General features: G+C 48.6%; 6 protein-coding genes across 6 annotated transcripts; 4 read left to right on the forward strand and 2 right to left on the reverse strand.

Annotated features, from left to right (window-relative positions):
* Nucleotides 1-440: 440 nt before the first annotated feature.
* Nucleotides 441-3,593, forward strand: P170DRAFT_482251 (uncharacterized protein; the record flags this gene model as incomplete). Its single annotated transcript, XM_024853879.1, has 3 exons — nt 441-516; nt 777-3,250; nt 3,519-3,593. 3 exons carry the CDS (start codon nt 441-443, stop codon nt 3,591-3,593), a joined length of 2,625 nt encoding a protein of 874 aa, XP_024709309.1.
* Nucleotides 3,594-4,399: 806 nt separating this feature from the next.
* Nucleotides 4,400-4,935, forward strand: P170DRAFT_420792 (CVNH domain-containing protein; the record flags this gene model as incomplete). Its single annotated transcript, XM_024847322.1, has 2 exons — nt 4,400-4,608; nt 4,674-4,935. The coding sequence occupies 2 exons, from the start codon at nt 4,400-4,402 to the stop codon at nt 4,933-4,935; spliced, it is 471 nt and encodes a 156-aa protein (XP_024709310.1).
* A 273-nt stretch (nt 4,936-5,208) lies between these two features.
* P170DRAFT_482254 (uncharacterized protein) lies at nt 5,209-6,336 on the reverse strand (the record flags this gene model as incomplete). Its single annotated transcript, XM_024853880.1, is given in 4 exon segments — nt 5,209-5,557; nt 5,626-5,749; nt 5,762-6,021; nt 6,109-6,336. The coding sequence occupies 4 exon segments, from the start codon at nt 6,334-6,336 to the stop codon at nt 5,234-5,236; spliced, it is 936 nt and encodes a 311-aa protein (XP_024709311.1). The 3' UTR covers nt 5,209-5,233.
* Nucleotides 6,337-7,011: 675 nt separating this feature from the next.
* P170DRAFT_451896 (uncharacterized protein) lies at nt 7,012-8,215 on the forward strand (the record flags this gene model as incomplete). Its single annotated transcript, XM_024851234.1, has 3 exons — nt 7,012-7,546; nt 7,579-7,954; nt 8,008-8,215. 3 exons carry the CDS (start codon nt 7,012-7,014, stop codon nt 8,213-8,215), a joined length of 1,119 nt encoding a protein of 372 aa, XP_024709312.1.
* A 288-nt stretch (nt 8,216-8,503) lies between these two features.
* On the reverse strand, nt 8,504-9,562 carry P170DRAFT_345864 (alpha/beta hydrolase; the record flags this gene model as incomplete). Its single annotated transcript, XM_024843532.1, has 1 exon — nt 8,504-9,562. One exon carries the CDS (start codon nt 9,560-9,562, stop codon nt 8,504-8,506), a length of 1,059 nt encoding a protein of 352 aa, XP_024709313.1.
* Nucleotides 9,563-12,801: 3,239 nt separating this feature from the next.
* P170DRAFT_420795 (uncharacterized protein) lies at nt 12,802-13,657 on the forward strand (the record flags this gene model as incomplete). Its single annotated transcript, XM_024847323.1, has 4 exons — nt 12,802-13,087; nt 13,147-13,215; nt 13,270-13,422; nt 13,491-13,657. The coding sequence occupies 4 exons, from the start codon at nt 12,802-12,804 to the stop codon at nt 13,655-13,657; spliced, it is 675 nt and encodes a 224-aa protein (XP_024709314.1).
* Between the last annotated feature and the right edge of the window lie 1,288 nt (nt 13,658-14,945).

Consider the following 14,945-nt stretch of genomic DNA (forward strand, 5'->3'; position numbering starts at 1 on the left):
CCGCATGAAGGTCCAGACCGCAACCTTTGCTCTAACTGTCGGTCGAATTGTTCCTCTCTGTTCTTTTCCCAACCTGCATCTGTATGCGCTAATATAGTGGATACTTACGATGACATTGTGCGGGGCAGCGTATCGCTCTTGCTTGCATAAATTGATTATTTAGCATAGCAGCACCTAAGCTTAGCAGCCAATGAGTAAATTTTTGATAGACATTCGGCTTCCCTTACAAAGCTAAGGCAGATGATGATCGCACCAGACGGGATCAGCGGTCACTCGTTTATAGTTCGACAAGGATATCAAATTCGCGTCGGAGGTTTGGGGCGCAATCAGAAGTCAATATAGACAAGGATCGATATAGTATGAAGTCTAACTAGGTAGTGTCCCTTCCAAACTATTGACAAGACATAGCCCCATATGAACAAGGCTCATAAACCTTGCAAATGCACGACCCGGCTCTTGATGGCTATGTGCTGAGACACGCTAGGTCGTGGGGGCAGACAGAAAGCTCTCAGGTATGTACGTGCGTAATTTCATGGCTTTCCTTCCTACCCGATGGTGCTCTCAGGAGAGATTGGTAGTTTGTAGATAATTGTGTGGCCAATGTTAGGTATTTATTCTAAGCTTGCTCTGCATTTGGAGTAAAAGGTATCTGAGGGTGTTGTTTTCATATTTAAACCGTCCATTTATTCTTTCCTTTTGTTTTTGTATCTCAACACTGGAATAAATCATGACTATCAAAATTCTCTCTGTGACTGTGTCACTGTTGCTATTTATAGTACAGCAGACTGCGTGTCTGCCAGGCAGCTCTCGAGTTGTGCTTTCTTCGGTCGTTTTACAGGAAACTAGAACACCGAATATCCTCTTGACCAAGTTTGAATTCCCTGGAGCCAATTCAAATCTACTATCCTTTGCATCCACCACACCTGAGCCATCTCCGACCCCCTCGCCTGCGCCTTCCGAGAGCAATGCTCCTTGGGTGCCGAGTGGTTCACCCTCATCCGCGAGCTCGAGCTTCGTGGAGGAAACTAGACCTACTCCTTCGGGCCAATCAGGCCTTTCAGTTAGAAGCCCTTCTGGAATATTTGAATCCTTAAAGCCTGGTTCTACTGCACCGCCCGTGCCATCTGAGACATCTACCACAGGCACAGGTGCTGCATCGAGTTCGGAAACTTCTTCCATATCCGAGTCCCAGGGAAGTATAACAGCTGAAGTTTCACGCTCAACGAGCTCGCCATTGCCAATCTTCCCCAAGCCCCCCGAGGGCTTCTCAGCCAGCAGCATCGCGTCCCTCGGTTCGGAGAATACTATAATCACCACTATGACCGACGGCCAACAAACGAACCTTCCTATCTTCCTAGGACAAGCTCTATATGGCATAGGTGCTATAGGAACCTACTTCAACCTGCCTGGTATATCTGGCGGTGTCAATATTCCGTGCATAATTGGCTGCACCAGTAATCAGTCGCCTTCACCTGCGGGTGGAGGATCGCCAGGAGCCTCAGACACAAGCAATGATCCAGATGATGACGATGACAATGACGATAACGATGATAACAAGAGCACTACCACCGGTAGTACTACCAGCACAGCAGAGTCCTGTACTTCTGCCACTACACAGACAGTCTTCCCTGAATCTGCCTTCTGCTCTGCTATACCGACCAGTATCAAGGGCTCTAAGACAACAACGACTACATGTTCCACCTCTACCATGACAAGCACAACCGTGGGTTGCGATGTCACGGCAACAGAGGAGACAAGGACTGCAACAGTCACCCCCGAGTTGAACGCCGACGCACCACTCACCATGGAAGTGTATACTGTCCTGCCTCCATCTTCCACGACAGCTCTATCATCTGTTTTGCCATCAGCTTCATCATCAGCTTCATCACTAGCTTCCCCACCGCCGTTGACTTACGAACTGTTCACTGTCTCACCCCCGTCTTCATCCCCAGTCTCATCGCTATCTTCGTCTCCAGCTTCATCACGAACATCACCACCTCCTTTGACCTACGAAGTGTTTACTGTCCTTCCTCCATCTTCAACACCAGCTTCATCGCCAGTTTCATCGCCAGCTTCCCCACCGCCCTTGACTTACGAAGTGTTCACTGTAACTCCTCCCTTTTCATCACCAGTCTCATCGCCATCTGCATCACCAGCTTCATCCCGGCCTTTAACTTACGAAGTATTTACTGTCTTGCCTCCATCTTCAACGCCAGTTTCGACACCAAAACTATCATCATCATCTCCCAACCCCTCAACTACCCAAAGCTCTGGTGCTGTTTCTCAAGCTTCTAGGACATCTTCGCCGGTCAAACCATTAAGAACCAGCGTTTCCCCGAATAGGCCAGCATCGTCGTCCATAACACCAACGCCAACGCCAACGCCAACAGAAGAACCCTCTATCACTTGCCATCCCAAGTACGCTTCTTCTCCTCTAGTACTTACTTTGCATGCGACAAGAACAACGAAAAAGCTAACAATTACTCACAGGGGGAAGCCGTCGCTCGTTTGTGAGTGCACAGAGTCGGAAACCAAATACTTCACCGCACCACCCTTTGACAGAACAAGCAACGTCTGCGGCTACACCACGAATCCCACCAGCACCATCGTCGAAACAATTTCCGAAGCTCCTACGTTCACCGGCTACACTTGGACGGACTCAGTCGAGAGTATTGTCAAGTCCTGTGACACCGCCACTGAAGTGAGAGATCCTTATCAACATACAACATGCGACGATCCGGTTCCCATATCAACCCTCCACCCGCAGTTCGGCACTGCAACGCTCCATGTCTGGGAGGCGTGGGAGACCAACGCCGCATCACCGAAAGTTATCATCGCTGCTGTGATGAACGATACAGACCAGGTCATGGTGGCTGACCAGAGGGAGGCGGTCGAGGTGAACCTCGGCACGAATGTCACCATTCCTGTTACAAACCTTGAGTCCTACCCGATTAACATTGAGCCTATTGCGTCGGTCGAGTTCTTGGATGAGGGAGAACGTCGGCGCAGTCTAGACAAGCGCATTGTTGTACCTCCTCGACCCTACCCGGTTGACCACTCCGATCTCGTATTCTACGTTAATGGGTTCAAGTTCAACTCCGTTGATGATTCAGAAGACGAAAAAGGACAGGAACCTCCGTATTGTTCTGTTGGGGACTGGGACTTTGGCAGTGCTGCGGACCAGCTGGCGGACTTTTTGGGCAACGTGATTCCGATTGCGGATCTTGTCTTGGGGGCTGGGAAGCTTCCTGTAGGTTCAGCCTCCTTTTATGGCTGGAGTCAGAAAGCCTTTTACAGAAACATGCTGACGGAATCAGAATCGCCAAATGGATTGCTACATTATGTACTGATTACTGGGACTGTGTCCGTGGTCACCGATCGCAAATTTTGCGACTTTGTATTTTTGACAACTATCAGATGTTGTATCATTCTGTTCCTTCATTTTACATTCGGCGAACGACTCGTAGGGGTCTCAATTAAAATTAGTAATAGCGTCAAACTGTTGAAAAATTCTATAGCTACCGATACCAGCTCTATCTTCACGGTGTCCCTATTTTTCTCTGACCACGAGCTTCTTCGCTATATCTCCGTAGCAGAATCCACACTAATAATGACTCATATTCAAGTCTTTTCTTGTGTTTTACATATTCCATGATTGTACATCTCAAACTTCTGGAAATAATTAAAGGAGCATGGCCCCCGATCTTCCCAGTATAGGGCTGTGGCAATTCCCCCCTTCTTGGATAAGAATATTCTGGAATCTAGATATAGAAACCTCATTCCCAAGACTTCTCGTATATTTTCCTTTTTTGGCCCCCACGGTATCGACCCATCCGGTGCGCTGTGGGGGCGACTGTTTAACGCGATCAATGACACCTCAGATCCACATGGGCTGTATTAGACCAATCGACTAAGAATATTAGCCAGCAAGAAGAATGCGGTGGCCTGCCTCTTCTCCGAATTTTCCGAGCATCAGAGGTGTATGATTATATCACAGTTGATAGGTACAGCTGGCTGCATCGGACTTTTCATTGCTGATCGGCAGGTGTCAGTACTAGGACAAGTTAGACTATTGGAAGTTATCCTCTGACTACATTCTAGGGATAGCTCAACATAGAAGAATCCCTGTCATGGGGCCAGGAGCTAAACCAGCCCAGCATAGGAAAGCAATAGGATGCAGAGGCTCTGTCCGTTCCAACAGTCAACCACGAAAGTATTCGCTGCGACGTCTGAGACAGACTTGGCATAATCTGACAATAGGGGGATAATGAGGCAATGCAGGTCTTCTCGACGAGTATAAATACGGCCATGAGCACCCGAACAGCAATCCCACAATCAAGCCTCAACCAGCAAATCACAAGTGTAACAAGTTCAAACCCATTCACGCCAACCAAACAATATGAAGCTCCAGCAAATTCTATCTATTCTTTCACTGTCGACGATCGTCGCAGCTGGTGACTTTTACGCGACCTGCAACATCCAAGATATCCAGGAGAACCACGTCCTGAATGCCAAATGTGGCGGCCCCAACGGCAGTCTGCGCAGCATCCTCGACCTGGATAAATGCTATGGTGTTAACGCGGACGGAAACCTCGTACCCATGGAGAAGTAAGTATTTCCCTTCTGCCTTTACACGCGAATTTGCAAATACTGATCATCCACTCACCTAACAGTGGTAAATATACCGGTCGCTGCCAGCTCTGCAGTGTCACCTACGACGGGGAGATGTTGTGTCAGTGCCTGGACAGTGACGATAAGACGGTTAAAACCACGATTGATCTGAGTATGCCTAGATGCGAGATTGAATGGAATGAGAAGCTAATGGTGTTAGATGATATCATCTCCAATAAAGATGGAATTCTTCACTGTCATGTGGGAGCGGGCGTTGATGGGTCGTGCTTGAAGCAGTGGAGAACGGATGACGAGTGTCCCTAGATTATTCGGCTGGGACTAGGCGGCGAGAGATATTAGCGTGTGATAATAGATTATCTGTTCCCCTATGCTCTTGCTGTTATCAATTCCTAGACGAGGGTGTACCATAATGGATTGTTTGCAAAGGAAACTTGACGAAATCAGTAGTAGATAGCAAAAGCTTTCATTCAATTAATCCTAAGATTTACCATATTCCGGAGACCGGCAGCGGCGAGTTGACAGCCTGCTGTCCCTTGCACTGTCGCCGATAAACAATGAAAAAGGAAAGATGTTGAGTAGGGTTGTAAGCACAAACCAGCCGTCATGAAACTCGACCCCGCTTGCATCTTTCATCATCTGCTTGCTCGTATGGTCGTTTGAGATGTGGATTGGTTACGTTCGACAAAGTACCGTTTGGAACATCCGAAGCGAGAGAAAAATTGTTGATCGACAATTCCACCAAGATTCGTTCCTGGAAGGTCTTGTAGGGCCTGAATGGGATCTTCCTGTGTTCGATGGTAGGGAATTTCGCTTCTTTCATGGCTGTCGTGGGGGTTTCAAGTGCCCGTAAGAAGTCGGACGTGATTCGAGCCTCATAAATATGGATATACTCTGGATCGAAAGGGAATGCCACAAGAAGGCGGGACTTGGCATGGTGAGCCAGAGTAACACAGGGGAACTATATGCCAGTATGGACTGGCCAAGAACACATACCAGATGATTTTCTCGCTTTTGGGACTCCAAAAGCCTCTCTTGCAACTGGGTGAGTGATAGTAAAATGCAGATAAAGTAGGGATCCTCTGTCCTTTCTTCTGGAGTAACACGATCCAGCTTTTTTCTGGCAAGTCACTGAACCGGGGAGTTATCGCGTCCATCTTTCCGCGGGCGAGGGTAACATTTATGCCAGCGAGGACCACTGACGTTTGTGTAATTCACATAGCCAATCAGGGCTAGTGACTCTTGAGAGACAGGTCGGTCGGGCTGATCTCTGCGACGAAAGACGGTGTAAACTGGTCGATGAACAGGCCGACCCGCGAACATAAACTCGGGCCCTTTGCTATGCTCGCGGACGATGTTAGCAACGTGTGGAAAGTATTTCTCCCGCCGGTCCTGGGGTGCAGCTCACCTGCGCTTGTCCAAGACGCTATCGCTAGACAAGAGAATGTTTGCAAGAGCGTTCAGCTTTCCTGGAATCACGAGGCTCCAGGCAACCACCCGGGCGAAGTACTCTCTGTCGGCCAGACCCTCCGAGGGCCGTTCGTCATCCCGCGGTTGCTCCACCTGGGAGGCATTCTCCAGGTGCTGAAACCGAGCCCCCATTATTTCCAGATGGCGAGAGGTCCACAGAAGCGGGTTCACCATAAGCTCGCCATGATGACGCATGATTTCGGCGAAAGACGCCATGCCAGCGTCGTTGGTGGACATGCTAGCGAAGTCAGCTCATGATGGATGCAGAGTTGGAGATTTGGAGAGGCGGCAGCAGTGGAGAGCGATGGAGAAAGGGCGACAGAAACAACCTCACCGCCCTCCCGACCGCCTTGGGATGGCCGATCCGCTCACCACCAACGATGACCGATGATGGATCTCCACCCAATCTGGTCTTACCTCGACAAGTCCAGATGAATCGAGTGCCTGGATGCAGAGGTGGGGGCATACCATCCGTCCAAGGCACACAAGGAAGGCGAGAGACTGGTATTGTGGCAAAATCATTCATGTCCAGTACTAGTAGTACCTGCCTACATTCACGTCCAGTAGTACCTGTTTACATTCACTGGTGCCAGCTGCCTCATCAGGTGGCCTGATTCGTCACTTCATTTCCCCGGAAGCCCCGATTCTTCCAATGAAATGGGGGATGTTGGAACCTCCCGCCATGCTGGCGGTGGGTTCCGGTTGTTTCATGGCTTGTTTCGCTACGCCTGTCATGTGGCCATGGCTATATTCACCATTGATTTGATCATCCATTCATTCATGCTGCCCACTGGCTTCACGAGAGGGGATATAGCGCTGGGGCCCTGGCAGTCAGAGATCTCCTCCGCCCACTCCACGACTCTTAGAAGTCTTACCACTCCTCATCATCCCCATGGGTAGCTATACAAAAGTATGGAGTCTTCATACTTTGACACGATCACCAGCAAACCGGCTTTCAATACACATTGTCGAGATGGCCGCCAAAAGGACTTCTTGGACCTCAACCTCGTCGCCGCGAGTGAATGGGGGCGCGATCATTTGTTTGCTTGCCGTTTAATCCGTCGAGCGCCGCAGCGCCTCGTCCTTCCGATCTTAGCGCCGTACACACGACCTTCGGACTTGAAATCTTCAACTGAGATAATCAGCTTTGTGAACGGTCCACCGGGTCCGAGGTACATGGCTCAAAGCGAGCACCAACTCGTACGACGCTCTGGTTGTGGTATCTCTCTGGGGCAGATTTGGGCGGCTTTGGCAATGTTCAAAGGTAGCCGGGAGCGTCGCGAGAAAAAGTCACCCCCCGACAACGATGATGGATCGGATGAAGGGGAAAAAAGAGCAAAGCGTCCAAGACAAAACACTCCCCAAAAGGACTTTGTGGATTCTCGCAATATTCGAGTCGGTTCCAGCAGTCCAGAGACGGAAAGCTCCCAGGAGGCATCCTCTGTCGGTTACGTCGACCCGAATCACACAGATCCCTAGCCTCGCCGGAGGATGAAACTTTACGGCTTGCCTCGTGCGTTATTCGACACATCCTGTACTTCGGTGCCCCTCAGGACCGTACGGAATTACCGACTGTTGTCGAATTTCGGGATGCTAAAGTGAGACTCGTCGCGGAGGCCCCTATATCGAAACGGAAGATAGTAGCCATCGACGACGGAGGACTATGCTTACGAAAGGAGTCAAACGGTGGCTTTGTACTCTCGAAAAATCACCTGGCGATACTAGAAGGGAAAAGACAATTCCAAAGTTTTGAAAACGGTCGGCCGATCGTTTCGGATAAATGCCTGGCCCAGATGACTTGCGAAGCTCTTGTAGCCGGTATCGATAACACTCTTTATGGAATACAGCCACCTGGGTACTACTTATCTTTCTGTTACCACAGTTGTATGAATACTGATATTATGACAGAGTGATAGTGATCAACGTTACCCAGCACTACATGTGCCCCCTTCACTTTGAGATCACGAGCGACTATCTTAACGATTTGGAATCTCTCTCGCCTACCTCTTTCTTGTATTTGGATTCCACCCCTTGGTTTGATTTGGACTCTACATATGGAAGGAAGCAGGTGGTCTCAAATCTTTGTGGCTTGATGCGCCGAGAGCTTCAACCCTGACTTGCCTTTTGCTTTCTCTGTTTCACTGATGCGTTTGTAATAGTCACAGGAGTGTCTCTAGTGTCTCTAGTAATTTATCCATCTATTCTATCGAATTCTTAAATTGATGGGCCTCAATTGTGTAGCCTTGCAGTATGTGACTAATTACACTGACAAGTAGCCCGGTCTTTCCCACATTGGACCGATAAGTTTGCTTTTCTGTTCGATAAACCCATGCCTCTCGTGCTCCTTTAGCCTTGAATTACAATACTATGCTTCGGAAGATATTCTAGCGAAGCTGGACACCATCTAGGAGAGGTTGGACTGGAAGAACTGAGTGAGCTTGTCGAATGGGATGAGTTCCACGCGATCATACAGGTCGACGTGGCCAGCACCAGGAACCCAAACCAACTCCTTTGGCTCAGCCGCACGCGCATAAGCGTCCTCGCTGAACTCACGCGAATGCGCCTGGTCACCCGAGATAAACAGCATAGGACGCGGCGAGATAGTATCGATATCGTTGAACGGGTAAAAATTCATGAACTTCGTATTACTCGAGACTGTCGGCATAGTGGTGATGTTGGATGAAATGCCGGGAGGCGTGAATTCGCCACGCCTGGTGCGGTAGAAATCGTAAAACTCACGTTCGATGGCCGTCGAGTTGGCCGTCAGCTCAGTGACAGTGCCGGGGGTGTACTCAGTTTCGCCACCATCCACTTCAGTCCAGCGCTGTTGGACTGCTTGTTCGATGACCTCCTTGCGCTCCTCCACGCTTTGAGACCTCTGCAGCCCGTGGCGCGCAACAGCGCCCATGTTGTACATGCTGGATGTGGCGATGGCCTTGACGCGTGGGTCGATCTTCGCCGCGCTGATCAGGAAGGATCCGCTGCCACAAATGCCTAGACCGCCGATGCGCTCGCGATCGACGAACTCCTGCGTGCCGAGGTAGTCAACCGCCGCGCTGAATGCCTCTGCGTAGAGGTCTGGCGATACAGCATTGCGCGGCTCGCCCTCGCTGCTTCCCCAGAATGGGAGATCAAGTGAAACCGTGACGAAACCCTGCTCGGCCAGTTTCTGAGCGTACAGGTTGGAGCTCTGCTCCTTCACGGCACCCATGGGATGGCCGACAACGATAGCCGGGAGGCTGGCGGTGCGATTGAGACCGACGGTGCGGTTGATTCTGTCGCTGACGAAGATGTTTCCGGCGATATCCATCTGATATTGGTCCTTGAAGGTAATCGGGTGGCCAGTCACGTTTCTGCTGCGGTAGAAGTTGTCGGCTCCATATGACATGTTCTGGGCCGTTGCCGACATTGCATTGGCGATTATCAGCATGCCCATGGCAGCGTTGCTGTGTGCAATCTTCATGTTTCTGATGTAGGATGGTAGTCACGTATTTAGAAGAAGAAGAAAGTAGTGTTCGAGTTTGGTTTCTTTCTACTTGACGCAGGGAAGATCGCTGGTCTTATAGCTGTCGAATCTCGACGTAGAAAAGAGGGCATTGTCATCATATGTGTGATAATTTGGGTTAGTACCGGAGATAAGAGATTTGTGCTGATCCTGCGAACGATATCCTGCCAAGTTTGATCTATAAGTCCACTTGGCATCGAGGTGCCAATGATATTGAAAGAAGAGCATCCCCACGTGTAATCAGAGTGGGCTCAGCTATGGTGCTGCCTTAACGCCAAGCGAATGCTGACGTCTGGGCCTTGTTCGCTGACCGAGCAATCTCAAAGTGACGGATGGTGGATTCTGGAAACCTTGAGGATAGTTCTGATTGAGGCAATCCGGAGTGATCGCCAGGGCGGAGTGCACTAGGCCTACATTGGTTAGCGCATAAGCACCGTGCATTAGCGTCCCGGCAGTTGCAGCCGGCCGGAACAGCCAATGGACAGCAGGCTGGGCGTAAGCCCCTCGCATTGCAGAGAAAATGGCATCATGCAGCCAAATGGTGCAATAAGAGGCGAGTGTTCAATTTCTGAAGACAATCCCAGAGGCGTCTACTCCTCAAAAACGATGGTCTGGTGACGAGTGACGCAAAAGCCCGCCAAGATACAGGTTCTGATTTCTTCGAACTTAATTGTCTGGTTCAGTCAATTCTGTCCACTTAATTATTCACTTTATGACGCTGTCTGAGCTGGCCTATTCCAAGCTAGAATACACGTCTTAAGGATATTCTGAAGCTCGCGAGGTTTTTTGAACACAGTGGTTTGCCTCTTACGGCATCTCGAATCACCAATGATTATGATAGAACGGAAGTCTATAAGGAAAGCTATGCTTATTTTCGCTCGTTTATCTGAAAAGGGATGTGGAGAAATGAATGTCATCTATCGCACCGGGGCTGCCACCTATGTAGGTGATTGATTCACGCTCAATCCGCACGTGCCAGGACTTCTAGCAACGAAGATTTGGGCTCGAAGAGAAAGTTCCGTGAAAATATAGTTGTTGGGGGGGCGGAACCTTGAATTATATATAACAGACTAATGATGTGTGCTGCTTCACTTATTTCTACTCCCACCGCCATTGATAGGTGCACACTACCTTAACTATACATACTGGGAGACAGTAAGTATCCAAGGCCAAAGCGGCTAGATCTAACACTCGGGATGCTGCTGAGGAATCTCATTGGGAAGAAAATCACCCCTCATCACTGAGAATCTGTCTGAATCCGGAAGCATCAGCTATGTTGTTAACATAAAAGGACAGACAATTGCCTTAGCTAAGGCTTTCGGTCTAGTCGCCTACATTTTTAGATATACAAGTCATAGGAACTGCTGTGTACCTAGGAAAAACAACTTCTCAAAAACCAGAAGCTTTTCATTTCTGAGGCGGGAATGTGACAGAGGCCTCTGCGCTTTATTTCAAACACTCTCTCGTCAATAACTGTAGCCATGTGGACTAAGCTGTCATCGAGAACAGTCGGAGTCATACCGACTGAGAAGAAAGTTTGACGCTAGACAAGTGGTAGTTTGCGTTCATGTAGCCTTTTCTGCTCTTTATCATTCTACTTGCTTTTATATGTAAATCATACTGATTACTAGCTCGACATTTAAGATAGTTGAGTCGCCGCGGCTTTTGTCTTCGTCTCTACTCTTCTATCTTTTGTCGCCTAGCTTACCATAATCTTGTGTACGGCCCTATGAAGGCCAGTTTATTTGTTATAATATTGTCATCCGGGGCAAGACTCGATCGAAATGGCATAAATGATAGTATACATAGTGAAGACATCGGATGACCTGGGAACACAAATCTCTACTAGATTATCAAACTACGCTAACAAGTGGTAAATATTACACTCCCCCACACTGCCAAAGGGTTTCTCCGAAATTACCCACTGGTGTCTCAAAATCATATCACCAGGTCGGGGCAGGTATCCATTGTGCTCCGCACTCTATACGGCCTTCTTGTAGAATAAGGGGGAAAGTTCGCAGTGAACATACAGCTCCTCATAGCCTATCTGAGGATTCGAGGTTGACACTCCGAGATCCGAGAGACTTAACTACTCGAGCAATGTTCCGTAAAAGTTTCGACTCGGATTTTGACCAGCCTCGGTAAATCTGATTTAATGCTTTGAATTCCCGTCCAACGATAACCATCGTGCAGGTCCGTACATCGTCTTGAACTTTCTGTATATTACCAAGTGCCATCGCCAGTTATTTTCCCTTTACTAATGAACTTTTGACAAAACGCTCAGACAATCTATGTGCTACGCACGACGCGATAATCTAGGCACAACATTTTCTAGCCCCTATTTGTGGTGATTTGGTCATCATGAATAATAACTCATGGCCTGGATAAACGTCTTTTCCGAATCTTCTTATGCATAAAATAGATTAACCCACACTGTCGGTCAAGTAACTTGTTAACTTTCCGGTCATCTAGAACCTTCAACTTGAGTCTTGAATCCAATTGCCCTATTCCCCGTGGGGCGAGGTGGATCGCAGTAGAAGTAAGCATTGGTGTACCCATTCACCGGAATGCTTAATACATGAGACTTCTATCATCGTTAGCACTTTGCCAAATATTTGAGGTGACTATAATGAATTTATTGAAATATACGGATTGAATTCTGAGAACAGTTAATGATTAATATCGGGAATTATTCCGAAAAGAAAGCAAAATACGAGTACGACTGAAGGTCTCGAGTCAGAAAACTGCGCGGTCTCAGCGACGACTCGATGTCCCGACGGTTTCGAGCACAAAAAATACCGGCATGTCCCGGATGTTGAAAACCAGACCCACAGGAAGGATTCAGATCGGCAATTCGATAACCGAATCCGACATGGTCCCTCAAACCATCTCCGCCGGAGTGTCGATCTCGCCGTTGCTTGTAGGTAACTGTGGGGCGCGAGTGTTGGAGATAAATGGATCGGCAGTTTTAAGCTGCTACTGCGACCGTCTCTGACTGGATCATGTCTTTACGGGTGGAGAATTCTTAGATGAATCGTACCACTGCATGTTTTGATTAGGGATTACGGAGTGAATTCTCCTCCACTAGAATCAAGGGTGACAGGCACGATGTTTCGACAGAAAGCACATATAAGGTCCTTTTCCGGCGCAGGCTTGACGGTTGTGACAGCCACTCCACAATCACAGTTGCCATCACAATGCCTTCCCTCGCTCAGACTCTCCCCGTTCTCGCCGCCGTGGCGTTGAACTCCGCCAACGCTGCCATGGGCCCTGCCTTCAGCACCGGTCCCGTCTCCGACAGCACCTTCATCCGTGAGGCCACTTCCACCCTGGTCCTCCCCAAGGCCCCCAGCGGAAACTCTGGCGATGCTTCCCTCTGGGTTGGCATGGGTACCTCCAACGGTGACCTGGTCCAGTCCATTGCCGACAACTGGCAATCCGACAACTGGAGTGTTTACGCCTACACTCTCCTGAGCACTGGCGGTTAGTTAAAGTCTACATTTTCACCCGGCGAAAGCGACATAAGCTGACAATATGTATAGCCAACACCCAGATGCCCGTCCAGGGAGAGTCCGCCACCGCCGGCGAGGGTGACAAGGTTACCATGCACTGTAAGAAAGCACGCCTTGTTCAGCAATGAATTATGCAGCTAAGTCCTAAAACAGACAAGTTCGACGACAACAGCGGCAACTACACCCAGACCGTCCAGGTCAACGGCAAGACCGTCTCGACTCTCTCCACCAGCGACGCGAAGGCTCAGGGCTGGGGTAGCTCCGTCGAGTGTGCTGAGGACAACTGCGGCACTGTTGGTGCTCACTGTAAGACTTACCAGAAACAAGCTTTGTATCATTTGTGAATCGATGGGCTAATTAATTGTGCTCTACAGCGTGGACCGACACTAAGATCATCCTCGACTCCGCCGACCCCGACTACATCAACACCGTTGGCAAGGGCGACGGTGTCACCGGCGAGATGTCGACCAGCGACAACGGCAAGACCTGGACTGTCACCACCATCAAGATCCCCGAGTTCACCTTCGGACAGTCTTCGTAAATCTGACTAGACCGAATACCGGGTGGTTGAATGTACTATATTCTGCATAGTTGCATAGCTTGAACAACTACAATCATTGTATTTGCTAGATAGTTGTCTTCATGCTAGTCAATAACTCATGCCAATAACCTCTTTGAGTCCGTCCGAATCTTATAGAAATCTAGCAAGGGGGTCGGCCACCTTTCTTTATAAACGGTTTTGTGGGGCATAATTCACCGAGAGGTTGAAGACTAAGGTATTGTCTGTCCATGTCAAGGAGTTATCATAATGACATGGCTCATCGCTTCAGATCAACCAAGATATAACCTAGCCTACTTCGGGATTTTTATCCGGATGTGTAGGTCCACTCAGATTCATGTCCCGAGCAATCTATCAGACAGCCTATTATTCCCAATACGGCTATTTATTCCACATGAGCAAATATGTGTTCCCATATCATCCGAAACCCTTGGCCGGAGATGAGTACATACCAACTTCCAAGGAAATGACAGAGGCTTCAAGCCCCTTTCTGTAGGCGTGATAGTGTTCTAAAGAACCAATAGAAATCAAGAACCTCGATACTTTGCATATGAAGATTAAAGTATGTTCATCACGTTCATATCTGATCCTGCTACTCAACTCCGAACTAGGGTTTAGTTGGTCATGTGCCATGACGGTTCGAGGAAGTCTTCGGGCCATCTGCGGTGATAAAGTCATAATCTTTCGCTCCTTTTCCATGCATTTCCCACTGTTTATTTTAATCTGTATATCGCATTAATTTACGAGCGACTATTAAGCTCCATTAATTATAATCTATTAGAAACCAAGCAAAGCACCCTAGTCTTGCACATAGAAATCTTTTGGTAAGTTAAAAAGGACGGAAAGAAAGACTACGATTGTCTCTTCTAGTTATGACTCGATAATTTCCCCGGGTCTGTGGATAGAATACATTTTTGGTCCCTTTAAGCTGCGTGTGAAATCGGGCACTAGAGTATAGACAAGCATTTGCCTAGTGGACACAACGAATGAGTGTACAGAAGGCTGTGCATCCCGTTCATATTCCAGAATAACGTGTTTCCAACCTTAATTCCAAGATTTAGGTGCGAACGTTATCGGCATTTGTTTACCGTGTGGATCGGCCTGTGCGAACACAATTGGCTCGCTCAATCGTTAGCATTGCTCGTACGTTTTAGAGTCGCGAACTGCCTCCATTAACTTTGTATTTGTTAAAAACAATAGAAATCCCCTCAAACGAATCACAATTTGTCAGCAGTTCGCGAGGGCATCTTTGTTCTTCGATTACAAAAAC

The sequence above is a fragment of the Aspergillus steynii genome, assembly GCF_002849105.1.
Source record: "Aspergillus steynii IBT 23096 chromosome Unknown P170scaffold_1, whole genome shotgun sequence".
NCBI classification, from domain to species: Eukaryota; Fungi; Ascomycota; class Eurotiomycetes; order Eurotiales; family Aspergillaceae; genus Aspergillus; species Aspergillus steynii.